This window comes from Oryctolagus cuniculus, chromosome 15 (assembly GCF_964237555.1).
Source record: "Oryctolagus cuniculus chromosome 15, mOryCun1.1, whole genome shotgun sequence".
Classification (NCBI taxonomy): domain Eukaryota; kingdom Metazoa; phylum Chordata; class Mammalia; order Lagomorpha; family Leporidae; genus Oryctolagus; species Oryctolagus cuniculus.
Window position 1 is genome coordinate 81,681,418 of NC_091446.1, and position 18,146 is coordinate 81,699,563.

The 18,146-nt window shown below is 56.0% G+C and overlaps 1 protein-coding gene across 5 annotated transcripts in view; it reads left to right on the forward strand.

Moving 5' to 3' along the window:
• WDFY4 (WDFY family member 4) overlaps window positions 1-18,146 on the forward strand; it is a 275,027-nt gene that overhangs the window by 25,312 nt on the left and 231,569 nt on the right. For all 5 annotated transcript variants that reach the window (XR_007916089.2, XM_017338630.3, XM_051837552.2 and 2 more), the window contains exons 3-6: window positions 7,751-7,865; window positions 10,306-10,412; window positions 13,489-13,623; window positions 15,810-15,999. Coding sequence is in view for 4 of the 5 variants with exons in the window: in XM_017338630.3 (XP_017194119.2) it covers window positions 7,751-7,865; window positions 10,306-10,412; window positions 13,489-13,623; window positions 15,810-15,999 (547 nt within the window). In the remaining variant the exon portion in view is untranslated. The remainder of the gene's footprint in view (window positions 1-7,750; window positions 7,866-10,305; window positions 10,413-13,488; window positions 13,624-15,809; window positions 16,000-18,146) is intronic.

The following is an 18,146-nucleotide window of genomic DNA, read 5'->3' on the forward strand; positions in this document are numbered from 1 at the left end:
ACCCAGTCCCTAGCAAGAACACTGAGCCACTTGATAAGGGTGGCAAGCACCGCTCACCTCCTGTGATGGGGAGGGGCTTGGGAAGGACTGACAGACTGACTGTATCGTTCAAGCCAGTCCTAGGTTGGGAGATTCTATTCCCAAGAGTGGGGACCTGGTTCTTCTCCTGTCTTTATTGTTGAGTTAGGAATTCGTTCATTTGTTGGGTACACACTCACTAAGTTCCTATAAGCCATGCTAGGTTGGTGAGGAAGGCAGAGAGAGGTTCTGCCCTCCTGGGGCAGGGGGTGGCATCTCGGGCACAAGGCATTGAACTGAATGTGTTTCTTTGGGCTTGCAAGGGTTCGAATTCAATGAACGCTCATTTTTGCAAAATGGAAAGCTTTCAAATGCAAATCAGATTTCCAGTTTCTCTTAGAAATCTTGGCAGCTGGGTAAATACTGCCAGTTGGGTAGAAAGAGTTAGGGGCAGCCCTTTTACCCAGAAGACGGCCTTGATCTCCCAGCTCACGCAGTGCACCACTCCCTGTCGTCTTTCACCGCGCTCATGTCACTCACTCACGTGATTTCACTCCCCAGGCTTCAAGCTTGCAGCCTCGCATGGAGCACTTCCCATTTTAACTGTCTCTTGATATTGGTCCGTGTTTCCCAAACTCAGTTCCAGTAATTGGAAGCATAACGGCCCTGTTTCCTAGGAGCGTTTATGTCCGTCAGAGCAGGGCTCAAGTCTCGGCTCCTGCTGTGCATCCTACGGTATAACTAAGCATGGCTGAGCCCAAATTCTTGCTCTCTAAGGGGAAGCAGTGACATTTGCTGGGAAACTTTGACGGTGAGATCAGAGGCTGTGTAAAGCCCCACCTGTGAAAAGCAGACGTGATTCTCGTTATGTATCCATCGCTTCCAGCACGCCAGCTGCACTTGCGCCTGAACTCCTGAGATCCGTCACCCGGCTTCTCCAAACTGCTGACAGTCTGCTTCTCTTAGGGTCCCTGGAGCCCACCTCTGATGAATCCTGGAGAGGCAGAATATTGCAGGCTTCTTATCATTTTCTTAATATCTATAGTCTTTTATTAAGTCCCATGTGCTTAAAAACCTGTTGTGTCTATTAAGTTATGACCAATAAAACCCAGCCAGAGCCCTGGACCTTCTTCATTAAGTTAGTGGTAGAAAGGAGTGCGGGGAAGGTGGACAATTTTTCGCAGGTGTAGTGCAGATAAAAGCTGAAGGTAGAAAGTTGAAAGTAGATGTGGCAAGATGCAGTAGATGAAGATGGACTGTTCATTGGAATTCAGGCCCTGTGTGAAAGTCAAGTTTGTTGTCACTCTCTTTTGAATTTGGTACTAGTAATGTTCTTCAAAGCTTTCTGGGAAGGACCTTCTGGGAAACAGCAGCGCCTAAAAAGTTACACCATTTCCTGTTTGCCTAAAAAGTTACACTGTTTCCTGTTTACCTTGACTGTTGGGGCAAAGCCTTATGCACACATCAGTTGCCATGGAAACCTCACTCCACCTGGGCTCTGAGAGCCTTGAACACACAGGAGAGAGTCCTGAACCACTTCGCTTGCTTTATCCTCGACTCCTTTTACTTTGGGTCCCAAGGAAAATTAAGATGATCTGGAATATTCTTGGTCCCCAGGCAAAGCACACAAGTGACTTTGAATGCTGTCCCTGCTTGGGCAGGGCTGTGTCCCTGGTTTGTGCAGCCTTGTCTGTCTGGCCGGGCCTGTCTATCAGTGAGACCTAGGATGGAAGGGGTGGACGACGCGTGGTCAAGGGTCGAGTGAAGGTTGGTGGCAGGTGTGGCCCCGGCTCAGTGCTGTCTTACGTAGCCACCTCCCTCATAGCCGCTGCCTCTCATCTACTTCCCAGAGCGCTTGCCTGTAGCATCTTTGAGGTTTTTTCTTCCAAACACACAGAGGAAATGAACTTTCCTGTTATCCCTGCCAGGGCTGACATACAAATCTGCATTAACTGCTGGGAAAGTACAAAAATGAGCTTGGTTTGCTGCATGGTAAATCACTGTTGAGTGGGAGAGTGACTGCAGGTTGCTAACCCACGCAGCATCCTGGTTGATGTCTTTTTTAAAATTTATTTTATTTGAAAGAGTTACAGAGAGAAAGGGAGAGACAAACAGAGACACAGAGAGAGGTCTTCCATCTGCTGGTTCACTCCCCAAATGGCTGCAATGACTGGAGCTGGACCAATCTGAAGCCAGGAGCCAGGAGCTTTTCCAGGGTCTCCCACATGGGTGCAGGGGCCCCAGCACTTGGGCCATCCTCCGTTGCCTTCCCAGGTGCGTTAGCAGGGAGCTGGATCAGAAGTGAAGCAGTGGGCACTTGAATCGGCGTCCATATGGGATGCTGGTGCCGCAGGCAGAGGCTTAGCCTGCTATGCCACAGCGTCGGCCCCTCTCCGTGCATTTTTGACTTAGGATATTTTCAGCTTTGGATGGGGTTTGTGGGTACTCCATTCTGAGTCAAGGAATGTGTGCATTAGAAACGAGGCTGAGGGGTGAAATGGTGAAATGGTGCCCCAGGCTCCAACAGGGACAGAGCCGAGACTTTAACCCAGGTGCCCTGATGGGCTGGTGAGCTTCACTGATGAGAGCGAGGTAATATTCACTGAGCTGGAACCCGCTCATTGGGCTTGTTGTTGACTGTTTACAGTCCTCATAACAACTCTGTGAAGTAGCTGCTATTTTCGACACAGCTTTTAAATGAGGAAAGAGAAGTTTATAGAGACATTATGTAACTTAGTCCCGCTCAGCCGGGTGCTAGCGAGGGAGGAGAACTTAGCCGGGGTATCTTGCCCCAGGCCTTTGTCGCTAACCACTGGGCTTCCTTGCTCATGCTGGAGGCTGCAGGATGGGGCACAGAGAGAATGTCACCCCCTGCACGCATGCTGTTTGGACAGCTGATCTAGGATGCTGCAGGCACCCTCCCGTTGCCTGGAACACGCAGCTCTGAGAAGCAGGTTGCCATGTTGTCAGGAAGTCCAAATAGCCCTGAGTGACCTTGAAGCTGCACTTGCTGCCTGCTCACGGCCAGCACCGACTGTGCCGTCCTAGAGGTTTGCATTTGGTGGATTTTGCAATTTGAACTAAAATAAGTGAGACGAGCTGCTTAGAAGGGAGGTTTGCTTCAGTGGACGGTTTCGGAGGGTCACAGCCCAGGTTGGGCATCCCCAACAGTCTGGCATCTGATGGCAAAATGTGTACAGATGGGAAGCAGAGCGACACATGGAGCAGGCTCTGCTTACAGAACCAACCCCGTAGAGAGACCCGCCTTCCAAGGGCACGCCCCCACGGACCTAAAGACTTCCGTCAGGCCTACTCCCAGACGTCACAGTACGATGAAGTCTGCACCCTTATTCCACCCATCATCAACACTAACCCATTAACCACGAACATGAGACTTTGGGGCTTAAACACCTGAATGAGACTGGGGAGCCAAATCCGGTCCAGACCAGAACAGAAGTGGTTCTCTTAGTCCCCAGTAGCTTCCTTAGCTGAGTGGAGCAGAGGAGACCTGTCTCTGCTGATTCTGCAGAAATTACAGCTCCATGAGCAAAATAAAATGATGGCTGTTAAGCTATTCTGTTTTGGGTGGTTTGCCATGTAGCAGCTGATGACAGAATGGTAGGCGACAAGGGGAGGAGTCCATCCATTCCTTGGGATGGAAGTGTTGGAATAGATCTCAGTGGTCCTTAGAGGTGGACTCTGTGTGTGTGTGTGTGTGTGTGCATGTGTACATGCATGTGTGCACATATATTGTGAGGCTCAGGACACAGCTGATACTACTAGCATCATGCCACAGAGGGTGGTCATTCATCCCCAGAAAGCCATGTGTGGATCCAGATGACAATTCAAGCTAAATGTGCCATCGGATCTAAAACAAGAACATCCAACAGTTATGAACGTGCTTCCAAAACTTGTCGGAAACATAGAACGAGAAGATAAGTTTATTTTGGGGCAAAAGCATCTGAAAGCCATGCAGAGTTTTTTCATAATAGGTGTTCCCTACAGATGTTTGAAAAACTGTTTTCAAGTGTGTTGTCCAGAGTGTAGACGGTGGCCGGTGAGGGCAAACTGCTCTCCTTGTCCCCTCCTAACTCTTCCCCTTGCAGTGGATCCTGCAGCATGGTGTATCCCCAATTTTGGGGAGCATTTTTGTTGTCTTAACAAAGTCTTGGTGCACGGCTTCTCTGTTTAATTACTGTGTCACAGCTGCAGGGAACCCTCACAGAAAGTCTCGACCTCCCCCCTCCCCCGCAGTAACACTTCAATCACACTGGAAAACTGGAAAAGCGAGCAGGTTCTCTGTGCCTTCCAGAAGCTGAGTTTGTCTCCCATCTCCTCAAGAGCATTTGCCATTCCTTATTTTCCTTCGAGACCACGGCATCATATTCTTGCTCTTTCTTCCATGGGAGGGGACAGCTCCAAGGCAGGATGGTGCAGCCTGGATAATGTTAGTAAATAACATTTTGTTTTAAAAAATATTGAGCAATATGCTCCCAGCATGCAAATCCCAGTTTGGGGAAAAAAAATGAAGGCCTTTTGGAAGCTGCCTTAACTCTTCGGGGTCTCCACGGTGCCATTCAGTAAATGATTGGCTCTGTGCATCCGATGGTCCCCTGGTGGCCTGAAAGAGGTATTGCATCCTCTGGTATTGCCTGCCTTGGTCCCAGGAAGGAGCAGAGCCTTGGGAGGTGTGGCTCGAGTACAATTACTGCTCAACTCACAGTGGCCCCATTTGCTTTATTGTAGAGGGCCTCCTGGAGTCCCACCGCTCCAGGGACAATATAGATGCTTCTGAGTCAACTGTCAGCAAATTGGTCTTCGTGGGGTTTGCCAGGGCAGGGAAGAGGCGCTGGTGTTTGTTAGGAAGACGTTGTAGCAGAGTTCTCAGGCCTGGGGAGAGAAATCATCCACCCGCAGAAATTCCAAGCCCACAGAACTGGCCTTTTCTGGCCAGCTGGGGGTGGGGGGACAGCTGGTCCCCAGGCGGTAGCCATCAGCTTCGTGTTCAGGGAGATGTCTGGAACAGATGCTCTTGCCTTCCCGTTAGAGGAGGATCTCAGCCACGAGACAGACAGGGATGGTAAGCAAGGCAGCCAGGTGTAGGAAGGCAGGTGCAGCCCTCACAGTGCACGGGCACCCTCCAGGCAGATCTGAGCGAGAGAACGTTTCCAGTCACCCGGACTGCGGTGAGCAAGGTTTGCAAAGCCTGATGGAGAGAATATAGCCTGGCAGGCCAGCTAGGCGTCTCAGCAAAGAAGTGGGAGCCCATTTGCATTTATGGGGGTTTTAAGGGAACAGGGTCCAGTTTCTCCTGCTGTTTCTCATTCTACCCCCCCCCCCCCATTTCTCTGTACAAAGAGTTTGCTAGCTGTGAAATAAGTGAAACTCCTCCTAATTTCTTATTTCCCGACCAACAAACGTCTTGAGTCCGGGTAGCTCTTTTAGCACGGAGCAGAGGATTCTCTCGGGGGGCTTTCCTTTGGGATAAGGCTGGGAGCACCCATAAAGTTATCGGGGTGCGGGCAGGACTTTGCAGTGTAAAATCCCAGGCTGCTTCCAAGGTGAAGCCTGCTCCCCGCCTTTCCCTCAGGTGCCTGGTTTCCCTTAGGCCCCTTTCACACCCATGGGCTCAATTCCATCTTCCTGCCTGACAAACATGCAAACGCTACTGGGGTATGCACTCGCGTAATCGAAATAATCCAACTCTCGACTCTGCCACGTGCGCGGACTAACCAGCTCAGCCGTCGCGTCTGGAGAGCGGGCATCAGCATAGAGGCGCCGGAGGGGCTTGCTGTGAGGCTGCGTGGGAAAGCCCTCTGCGCAGGCGCGTGAGCCCCTGTGCGGCGCAGGCTTCGTAACTGTCCCGTTCGCTCACCAACTATTGGTTCCAGGTCTACCACGCCCAGCAGGGTTCACCAGTAAGCGAGCACTTTTATTGTTTTGGCAAAGTTCAAATGCACCGCTTTTTTAAAAGTTTAATTTTATTTACTTGAATTTTATTTACTTGAAAGAGTTACACAGAGAAGGAGAGGCACGGGGTGGGGGGTGGGGGTCTTCCAGCTGCTGGTTCACTCCCTAGATGGCTGCAACTGCTGGAGCTGAGCCAATCCAAAGCCAGGAGCCAGGAGCTTCTTCTGGGTCTCCCACGTGGGTGCAGGGGCCCAAGGACTTGGGCCACCTTCAACTGCTATCCCAGGCCATAGCAGAGAGCTGGATCGGAAGTGGAGCAGCCAGGACTCGAACCAGTGCCCATATGGGATGCCGGCACTGCCGGTGGCGGCTTTACCTGCTATGCCACAGCTCAGGGCCTGGAATTTTCATAATCAGTGTCACTTGCTGTTTTTCTTGCATAGATCTCCTCTGGTCTCCCTTGCATTTGCTTTCAAATCAACTCACTCAGTCTTTTCCCTAGCAACCCATCCAGGTGTGGATCCTACCCCATTGTTTGTTAGCTGCATTTGCAAATACTTCTCCCAATCTGTGTCTTTCAGTAAAGAGAAGACTTTGAAAGGTTTTGGTGTTTGCACATAGTGCCCTAGCAAGAAAACACCTTAAGAAATGACTTCCCAGCCGGCGCCGTGGCTCACTAGGCTAATCCTCCGCCTTGCAGCGCCGGCACACCGGGTTCTAGTCCTGGTCGGGGCGCCAGATTCTGTCCCGGTTGCCCCTCTTCCAGGCCAGCTCTCTGCTGTGGCCGGGGAGTGCAGTGGAGGATGGCCCAAGTGCTTGGGCCCTGCACCCCATGGGAGACCAGGAGAAGCACCTGGCTCCTGCCATCGGATCAGCGCGCCAGCCGCGGCGGCCATTGGAGGGTGAACCAACAGCAAAGGAAGACCTTTCTCTCTGTCTTTCTCTCACTGTCCACTCTGCCTGTCAAAAAAAGAAAAAAAAAAAAATAGTGAGACCCCCATACTAGGGGAATAAACTAAGAATAAAGACAGGGACTGGTGCTGTGGTGTAGGTTAAGGCTCCACCCATGGCGCCAGCATCCTATATGGGTGCCGATTCATGTTGCAGCTGCTCCACTTTCAATCCAGCTTTCTACTATGGCCTGGGTCCTTGGGCCCCTGTGCCCACGTGGGAGACCCGGAAGAAGCCCAGCTCCCACTGTTGCAGCCATTTGGGAGTGAACCAGCGGATGGAAGAGCTCACTCTCTTTGCCTTCCATCCGCTGGTTCACTCCCCAGTCGCAATGGCCAGGCTGAAGCCAGGAGCTTCTTCGGGGTCTCCCCATGGGTGCAGGGGTCCAAGCACCCTCTGCTGGTTTTCCCAGGCGCATTATCAGGGAGCTGGAGCCAAAGTAGAGCAGCCGGGACTCCAACCGGCATCCATATGGAATGCCGCCAGAGCTTTAACCATTACAACCCAGTGTCATTGAAGCCTAGACGAGCTCTGAGGACCATATGAGAGGGCGCAAGGAGACACGGGAGGCGGCTGTGTAAGGGAGTGAAGGGCCATGCGGACAAAGCAGCTGTCCATGGAGCGGAGTGCAGCCGGCCTGGGGAAGGGGCGGGCTCGGCTCTGCGTTTGACCTTCCGGTCGGAGGTGTGGCTCTGCAGGTCCGTGGAAGCTCCTGACTGCGCAGGGGTGGCCGTGAGGCCCTCGGCTGGGCTGGGAGGGGGCTGTGGTCTCTGGGTGCACCTGAGCCTGGGTTTGCGAGGAGGATGCACCGCCCGTCCTCGGGCCCCGCACGCATCCCTCACGTGCTGCCTGTCCTGTGGTTGCTCTCCAGGCCTGGGAACACTCCGTGGGGGTCGTGTGCTTCCCCAGCCTCCAACAGCTCGCAGAGGACGTCTCGGAGCAGCTTGTCCAGGAGATACAGAGGGCCCTGGCTGGGAAGCCGGCAGGTAAGGGAGTCAGGGCTGCAGGTCAGCCCCTCTCCGCCTTCTCCGGGCGTTGGGGCCGTGCCTGTCCCCTCTGAGAGCCTGCGGGCTGAGGGAGAGGCGGGTGGGGGACCCTGGGGAGCTTGGCTGCTTCCAGGTCACAGATACGGATGCACACGCAGACCCACGTACAGACACACACACACTGTCCTCACACTGATCACACAGGGAGACACACACACACACACACTGTCCTCACACTGATCACACAGGGAGACACACACACACACACACTGTCCTCACACTGATCACACAGGGAGACACACACACACACACACTGTCCTCACACTGATCACACAGGGAGACACACACACACACTGTCCTCACACTGATCACACAGGGAGACACACACACACACTGTCCTCACACTGATCACATAGGGAGACACACACACACACACACACACTGTCCTCACACTGATCACACAGGGAGACACACACACACACTGTCCTCACACTGATCACACAGGGAGACACACACACACACAGTGTCCTCACACTGATCACACAGGGAGACACACACACACACACACACACACTGAACACACAGGGAGACACACAGACACACACACTGTCCTCACACTGATCACATAGGGAGACACACACACACACACACACACACACTGTCCTTACACTGAACACACAGGGAGACACACACATACACACACACTGTCCTCACACTGATCACACAGGGAGACACACACACACACACACACACACTGTCCTCACACTGATCACACAGGGAGACACACACACACACACTGTCCTCACACTGATCACATAGGGAGACACACACACACACACACACTGTCCTCACACTGAACACACAGGGAGACACACACACACACACACACTGTCCTCACACTGATCACACAGGGAGACACACACACACACACACAGGGAGACACACACACTGTCCTCACACTGATCACACAGGGAGACACACAAAGACACACAGGGAGACACACATTGAACACACAGGGAGACACACAGAGACAGAGACACAGACACACACACTGAACACACAGGGAGACACACAGACACAGAGACACACACTGAACACATAGGGACACACACACTGAACACACAGGGAGACACACAGACACACACACTGTCCTCACACTGATCACACAGGGAGACACACACACACACACACTGTCCTCACACTGATCACACAGGGAGACACACACACACACACACTGTCCTCACACTAAACACACAGGGAGACACACACACACACACACACACACACACTGTCCTCACACTAAACACACAGGGAGACACACACACACTCTCCTCACACTGAACATACTGGTAGACACACACACACAACTGTCTTCACACTGAACAAACAGGGAGACACACACACTGTCCTCACACTGAACACACAGGGAGACACACACACATAAACACACAGTGTCCTCACACTGAATACACAGGGAGACACACAGACACACACTATCCTCACACTGAACACACAGACACGTACACACACATACATACACAGTGTCCTCACACCGAACATACAGGGATATGCACATAGAGGCACATGCATACACACAAGCACACACAGACACTGCACACACAGACACACACAGACACGGTCCTCACACTGAACATACAGGGACACACACAGATATATCAACACACAAGGACAAACATAAGCACACACTATCCCACTGCACTTCATACAGACATTACACACATACACACACATGCACACACAGACACTATATTCACACTACCCACACAGAGACACGTAGACAACAGACATGCTGCACACAGTAAGCCACACACAGACCCTACACAGGCACGGAGACACAGACACAGGGTCAGGCCCAGGACTCCTGGGCAGAAGGGCTGCACTCTGAGGTGTGCCTGCTACTCAGCGGAGCACCTGGCCCTAGAACGGCACAGAGGTCGCCCGTGGATCTCTCGTGGGTCTCCTGTGTTCTCACGGGAGCAGGACCCGGAGGCTGTGTAGAATTTCCCTGTGGCCTGGGCTGTGGGGCAGGAGGGAATCCCAGGGGCAGGAGTGGCTGGAGCATGGCACAGCTGGCACGGAGCCTGCAGTGGGAGCAGCTGGGTGTACAGGAAGTGGGGTGAGGACGCTGGGCTGCGGAGTGGCCAGCAACTAAGCTCTTCCTCCTCGGGCAGTAGGGGGCCACGGCGAGCTACGAAGCAGGGAGGGTGGCACCACCCAGGCTGCCATCCAAAGGGGTTAATCCGGCGGACGGTCAAGTGCCTAGCACCGACTCAGGTGGGCCTGGTGGTGTGTGTCTGTGTGCAGGCCGGAGGCCAAGGGCCCCTAACAACGCGCAGGCGCTTCTCATGGGGATGCAGGGGTGCTGGGTGGCCAGGTACCTGCCCCGGCCAGGGGGTGACACTTCTTTTTTTCTTTCCAGAACAAGCACGGGTGGCGGCTGGGCAGCTGCTGCAGTGGAAGGAAGACGCGGGGCAGGATGGGCACCTGCTGCTAAAGTCGGTGTGCGTGCTCACGGGGACGGACTCGGTGCGTCTCGGGGCTGGAGCCCTGGCCAGGCGCTTGCACCCTGTGGGCGGAGGGAGGTCCAGGCGGGCCACAGTGTGTCCCCTGACACTGACAGATTGCTTCTCCTCCCCAAGTCCCCTTGTGCTACAGAGCGGAGATTGAGGCTGGAACCCTGCCCTCTCGGAGAGAGCTGTGGGGGAGCCGGCTGTTTCCCTGCCTCTGGGGTTGTGTTTCCCAGGGGCTGACAGTGCCCCTCTCCCACCAGGGGTCACGGTGCGGATTAAAGATGCTGTGTACTGGGCCATTGCCGCAGCTCAATAGGCTAATCCTCCTCCTAGCACTGCCAGCACACCGGATTCTGTCCCGGTTGCCCCTCTTCCAGGCCAGCTCTCTGCTGTGGCCAGGGAGTGCAGTGGAGGATGGCCCAAGTGCTTGGGCCCTGCACCCCATGGGAGACCAGGATAAGTGCCTGGCTCCTGCCATCGGATCAGCCCCATGGGAGACCAGGATAAGTGCCTGGCTCCTGCCATCGGATCAGCGTGGTGCGCTGGCTGCAGCGCGCCGGCCGCGGCGGCCATTGGAGGGTGAACCAACGGCAAAGGAAAACCTTTCTCTGTCTCTCTCTCTCACTGTCCACTCTGCCTGTCAAAAAAAAAAAAAAAAAGATGCTGTGTACTGACTGTGTCCTACACGTGGCCAAGGCTGGGTGCATCCCATGCACAGAGGCAATTTTTTAAAAAGATTCATTTATTTATTTTGAAAGGCAGAGTTACACACAGAGAGAGAGAGAAGGATCTTCCATCTGCTGGTTCACTCCCCAAATGGCTGCAGTGGCACGGGGCTGGGTGGCAGGGACCCAAGCACTTGGGCGATCGTCCCTGGCTTCCCCAGGCGCGTAAGCAGGGAGCTGGATGGGAATTGGAGCAGCCGGGACTTGAACGGGCACATATATGGGCTGTCGGTTTTGCAGGTGGCAGCTACTGTGCCACACCACTGGCCCCTCCACGGATCCTGAGTCTGATTATGGGGGTGCCGCCGTGTTGGTGATGGGGAAGTCGGTTTTTGCATGTGTGAGGCAGTGGTTGGTCTGACTTCAGAATCCCTGATCCGGGCCACGGCTCGCTATTGCTCCCTGTTAAACACAGCCTGAATGAGGCCCACCTGTATGTACCTGTCCTGTGGTCACGCTGCCCCACCGCAAGGCTCGGGGCCCGGCGCTGCTTCCCTGAATGGTTTGCTGATGGCTGCTGTCCCAGCCTCTCAGGTGGACAGCAGATGGGAGTGGTGGGGGCAGCCGCTGTGTGCCGGCAATGGCGCTCAACAGCAGGGACAGGGAGCCAGCACCGGCAGCGCTGTCCCCAGCACAGAGACACGGGGTGGGCGCTGGGCCCAAGCCTGGAGCTGTGACTGCAGCGCAGGTTGCGGCTGCTGTCTGGGCAGGCCCGGAGCCTGATTGTGGAAGTCAGCGGGAGGGAAGATTGCTGTCCCATGATCAGACACAGCAGCTTCCCTCACAGAGCGAGAGCCCGCCTGTCCCCAGGGAGGACCCCCTGGGGGTGCGTGTGACCTGCCTGTTCCTGGGGAAGACCCCCTGGGGGTGCGTGGTGAACTGCCTGTCCCTGGGGAGGACACCCCCTGGGGGTGCGTGTGACCTGCCTATTCCTGGGGAAGACCCCCTGGGGGTGCGTGTGACCTGCCTGTCCCTGGGGAGGACCCCCGGGGGTGTGTGGTGACGGATGAACCGCAGGGCTTGCTTTCCAACAGAGCAGGGGCCGGGGAGAGCCGTGCCGAGGGGGTCATGGCTGAGCAGGTGTCAGATAAAGTGGGGAGATTACCCGGAAGTGGAAAACCCTAGGGGAAAGGTCAGGGCCAGCAGCCTGCCCGATATTCTGGATTCTTCTTCCTTCCTTTTTCTCTCACTCACCTGTGTGCTTGCTAGGGGAGCCAGCTGCATGGGAGGTTGTGTGGACAACACCCTGCAGGTTGGGCAGACACGTGTTCCTGTGTGCTTCACACACGTGCTTGCACGGACGTGCGCACACACACACACACACACATACACACGCACACAGAGAGAAGTCACTGCCACAGTCGCTCAGGTGGAGCTGCTCGAAGAACGTCCCCAGGAAGCCCCACCAGGCTGGCCTCCATCCCGGCCACTTCCTGTGCTCCTGCCCTCTCTGTCTGGTACCCTGGGCTGTCACCGGTCACCCATTGGGCAGCCTTGGTCTCGGCGAGGTCATTGGTCTGAATGTGCGGGTGCAGTGGGCCGTGCTGAGGGCTCTTCTGCTGCCACCCGGGCCTCACTGCCAGGCTCCCCACCTCCCCCAGGGGGCTGCAGGCCTCCAGTCGGCTGCTGTGATTTGTTAGGCCCCTCCCTCCGTCCCCCTCCCCCTCCCTCCGTCCCCCTCCCCCCCTTCCTGCTGTGTCTCAGAAAGAGCTAACACCAGACCCACGGTAGACCTCCACGTGAACCGCATCCTCACGGCCCCCGGCGTGTGGATCCTGTGATTGTGTACACCTCACGCTTGAGCACACGGAGCCAGAGAGAAGGCACAGATGGCCGCAGGGGCCCGGCCCTGGCCTCTGCTGTCTGCTGCCCTGGAGTCACGTGTGTGCTCATGTGTGTGTGTGCACGTGTGTGCTCGCGTGTGTGTGTGTGCACGTGTGTGCTCGCGTGTGTGTGCTCACGGGTGTGTGCTTGCGTGTGTGTGCTCACGGGTGTGTGCTCATGTGTGTGCGCTCACGTGTGCTCACGTGTGCGTGCACGCGTGTGTGCTCACGTGTGTTCTTGTGTGTGCACACGTGTGTGCTCATGGGTGTGTGCTCGCAGGTGTGTGCGCACATGTGTGTGCATGTGCTCACGGGTGTGTGCTCACGGGTGTGTGTGCACGTGTGTGCTCACATGTGTGTGCGTGTGTGTGCATGTGTGTGCTCACGCATGTGTGCTCACAGGTGTGTGCTCACGCATGTGTGCTCACGGGTGTGTGTGCTCGTGTGTGCTCGCGTGTGTGTGCTCATGTGTGTGTGCTCCCATGTGTGTGCTCGCGTGTGTGTGCTCACGCGTGTGTGCTCACGTGTTTGTGCTTCCCTGCAGGAGACCCTGGGCAGAGTGGCTGAGTCCGGGCTTCCGGCCCTGCTCCTTCAGTGTCTTTACCTCTTCTTTGTCTTTCCTCTGGAGAAGGATGCGCTTTCCCACAGTGACGTTCAAGTTCAGAGAATGTTCGTGCAGGTGAGTGACAGCAGGAGCCCCCCCAGGCCAACCAAGACCTCGCTCTGGGAGCAGACTGGGTGCTTCTCCTTGGAGGTGCTCCTGTCCATTAGCCCTGTCCCCCCAGCTCACCTCCTGCCCCCACACTGCATCTCCTCCCTTGCTCCCCGCCTCCTGTATCTCTGCCTCCTCCCTTGCTCCTCCCCCCTGCTCAGCCTCCCCTGCCACCCTCCTGGACACCAGGCGCCTCCTCTCCATCACCAGCTCCATTATAATCGAATGAGGCTGCTGTCACCAGTGTGGCCCATCGTCGAGCAAGGTACCATGCTGCCCCTCGCGTGGGTCATGGCCGCCAGCCCTCTCTGCCAGCCTGGGGTGTGTGTGGTGTTGCCAGCCTGCTTCTGTGCAAGCGGGGGTTCAGTGAGGGGTCCCAGAGTTCAGGGTCACGGGGCTCGTTCGCTCGTGACTGCTCTGTGATGTCACTCCCTGCTGTCCTCTCACAAGGCGTCTCGGGCTGATGAGCCAGAGTCCACTAGGGGAGTGCAGGGCCCCGGGCAGTGCCTCACACCTGGCAGGTGAAATCCCACGCGCCACTGGCCATCATTCTTCCTGTATCCATCAGTGTCCACTTCAGGGTAATTCTGAAGCTGAATCACCACTACCAGAGGGAACCCCACGAGCTCCGGAAGATTCCAGCTAGGGTGGGCTTTCTCCTGAGCTGCCTTTGTGGAGACCCAGCTGCATTTTCCCATCTGAAAAACCAGATTCTAAGTGGTGGCCAGGGCACTGCCAGGTCATTGCCACATGGCTTTTAGGAGCCCTGCAGGGAACGAATGCAGCGCCTCCCTGGGAGCCTCGGGGCACAGGTCGTGTCTGCTGCTAAGGGTCTTCCTTGCTCGGTGCCACGAGAATACCCAGAGCTGCTTCTGTGTATAGCTCCATGCCAGACGTACGCAACGGCTGTTCTTGTAGTATCACACAGAGGTGAGGGGAGCCCCACAAGGGAAAACAGGCCGTAAATAGATGCGTAATTATTTAAGAAAAAGATTAATTTATTTGGAAGGCAGAATGACAGAGAGAGGGGGAGAGAGAGAGAGATTTCCCATCCACTGGTTCACTCCTCCAGATGTGGGCAACAGCCATGGCTGGACTGGGCCACAGCCAGGGGCCAGGAACTCCATCTGGGTCTCTTGCTCTATGCTTGGGCCATCATCTGCCACCTTCTCAGATGCATTCGCTTGGAGCTGAATCAGAAGCAGAGCAGCTGGCACTCAGACCAGACTCTGAGATGGGATGCGGGCATTGCAAGCAGTGGCTTAACCCACTGTGCCACAACACCTGCCCCCAGTCCTTAAAGTGAGGCAGGGAATTGACAAGTTGTGCCAGGGTATGATAACGGAGTAAATGCTGTGTGTCCTGAGGGTATGCATTTAACTGAGAGCTGGGTGAGCAGGGATCAGAGGACACGGCACGGAGTGGGGACCAGGAGCAGAGCAGTGGTCATCTAAGCCCAGGCTGTGGTCTCATGGCCACACCGACCTGCAAGGGAGGCTGGGAGATGGGATCTGCAGCTCTGCTGTGTGGCTGCCAGCTCCAGCCCACTGCTGGAAGGGACTGGAGCAAGGAGCGGGCTCATGCCATTCACCCCACCGGAAGCAGGTGGACCCCCCCAAGACCCCAAGGGAGGCTTGTCCATGTAGGAGACAAGGCTAGGGCATTGGGATTTCATTCCAAACCCCTCTACTGGCCGCAGGGAGGCTGGGCTGGCGGGGCCGGGGAGTGCACTTGGGAGGGTCTAGGAAAGCTCCCAGGATCCTGCAGGGAGAAGTTGAGGTTGAACGCCAATCTGGAGTTCCAGAATCTCTTTCTATGTAGCACAGGGTCCTGTGAACTCTGTACCTTCACTGCTGGTGGCAATTTTTTTTCTGTAGTTCCATACAAAACGACACCAAGGCCAATCACTTCTTTGTTCCCGGGATTTGGAAAGGGTAGCTGTTGCCAGTATCGGGATCACACATGCAGAGTGTCCCCAGCATGCCACCGTCCCCGGCCTAGCTCTACCGGCCAGGCTGGCTGGGGCAGATGGTGTTCACGCCCCTTGGGCTGGGACTCGTACATCGTGCTCCCGAGCTGGAGGGGACGCGTCCGTCTCGGGAAGAGGCTTCTAACCAGTTTCCCGGGCTGTGTTTCCTTCTTCTTCTCTCCAGATGTTGCTCAACGTCTGCAGTGACTCTCGGGGCCTCGAGGGACTTCTCTCGGGCAGTGAGCTCCAGTCTCTGCTGATCGCCACTACGTGTCTGCGGGAGCACAGCTGCTGTTTCTGGAAGGAGCCCACCTTCTGTGTGCTGCGGGCCATCTCCAGAGCCCAGAACCCCAGCATCATCCAGCATCTCAAGGGTAGGTGCCGGGGGCCCAGGTGCGGGCTGAGGGCCATGCAGCTGCTTCCCTCGAACACTCAGGGTCAAGGCCGAGGGCCCACTCTCTACAAGACCCTGCGATGCCCTCTGTGCCCAAGGGAACAGCTGTGTCCAGTACAGCACTCTGTGTTGGGGGTGCTCCTCTTATGAAAGTGCTTCATTTTAGGCTGACGCCGTGGCTCACTAGGCTAATCCTCCGCCTGTGGCACCGGCACCCCGGGTTCTAGTCCCGGTCGGGGTGCTGGATTCTGTCCCGGTTGCTCCTCTTCCAGTCCAGCTCTCTGCTGTGGCCCGGGAGTGCAGTGGAGGATGGCCCAGTTCCCTGGGCCCTGCACCCGCATGGGAGACCAGGAGGAAGCACCTGGCTCCTGGCTTTGGATCGGCGCAGTGCGCCGGTGGCAACGTGCCAGCCGTAGCAGCCACTTGGGGGTGAACCAACGGAAGAAGGAAGACCTTTCTCTCTGTCTCTCTCTCTCACGGTCTAACTCTGCCTGTCAAAAGAAAAAAAAAGTGCTTCATTTTATTTTAAAAGATTTTATTTATTTATTTATTTGAGAGTAGAGTTACAGACAGAAGGAGAGAGAGAGAGGTCTTTTATCTGCTGGTTCACTCCCCAGATGGCCGCAATGGCTGGAGCTGGGCTGACCTGGTAGCCAGGAGCCAGGAGCTTCCTCTGGGTCTCCCACGTGGGCGCAGGGGCCTTAGGACTTGGATCCTCTCCCGCTGCTTTCCCTAATGCTATTCTGCTATGGGGAACATAGAAAGAGAGTGGCAGCTCGTGCTGAGGCTCCCAGCTAGTGAGGAAGGAAGTTGAATTTCAAATGTGCAGAGGCCTCTTCCCAGCACTTTAGTTCCTGCCCTGGGAAGCAAGCGGAGGGGGGATGGGCATCAGGGCGGGACCCACACAGCCAGGGTGTGGACTCTGGCTCCTCGCCGGGGATACCGTGAGCGCTCTAGCCTGGGGGTATGGTGAGGGCTGCTGTGCCGCAAGGACTGCCGTGGTTCCCCCGAGAGTGGACATTGAGCGCTCAGCCTGCACCTGGCACCCAGGAGCTGCCACATGCGAGTCAGCCTTGCATCGCCACGGCCTGGGGTCCATCAGAGGCAGGACGCTGAGGGAGTCAATTCTGTTAGCAGCCCCCGGGCGCCACCCTTGCTTGGCATCAGCTGTCTGCAGGGACTCGGGCAGTGCTGGGAAGTGTGGAGACCAGGTGGCTCACAGAACCTCAGGGAGGTTGGCCTCGCCTCGGCTGCTGGTCCAACACGGGACAGAGGCTGGCTCCAAGGTGGGGGCGCATTTAGAGGAGGGGTCAGCTTTAGCTCCCCTCCCTATCCACTGTGCAACTTTTCTTAGCTCTGTGGCCGAGCACAGCAGGGGTTCACAGCAGTCCACCCCTTGCGCCAACAGCAGTGTAGGCTGTTCTTTTTGGGGACCTGGGGGTCTGAGTCTACCAGTGTGACTTGCTGGTCCCCAGCGCCTGCCCTCGGGGGCTGCCTTCTTCCTGGGGGCCTCCTTGTCACTGGGAGGGAGCATCCGTTGGTGACAGCCAGGAAGGCCCCATGCGCCTGAATGTAACTGAGTCTCTGGAAGACGGCTCACTCCAGTCCGGGGACTCAACGCTCCCCATGAGGCCAGGCTCCCATGAACTGTGCCCAAGTCCTCCCCAGCAGGCGAGGGGCTGGGGTAGACAGGCTGTGGGCGGGAGGGTTGCAGGGTGCTCCCAGTGCATTGGTTTCTGCTGGAAGAGAGACAGCCCCCTGCTGTGGGCCACCTGCCACCCTGGGCCTCCTTAGGGGCCGTGGCTCCTGTGGGCTCATGGGGTCATTCCAGCAACTCCTGAAGCTGCCCTGCAGGGCCTGCAAACATTAGACTTCTGAGTCCTCGGGGCTGAGAGTTCAGGTGCTTATCACCTTTCCCGACCCACTGTCCTGGCTTTGCTAGTGCACTCTAAAGAGCCTTCTCTCAATGGCGGTCCCTAAACAGTGACCCACCCAAATGCAAATCTGATCACATCTCCCCCTGGGCTCTCCCACGCTTCGGTGACCTGTGAGCTCTGCCCCTGCAGCCCCCACTTCTAGGCACCAATCCCCTGGTGTGGGGAGCAATCCGGACTAGACTAAGTTACT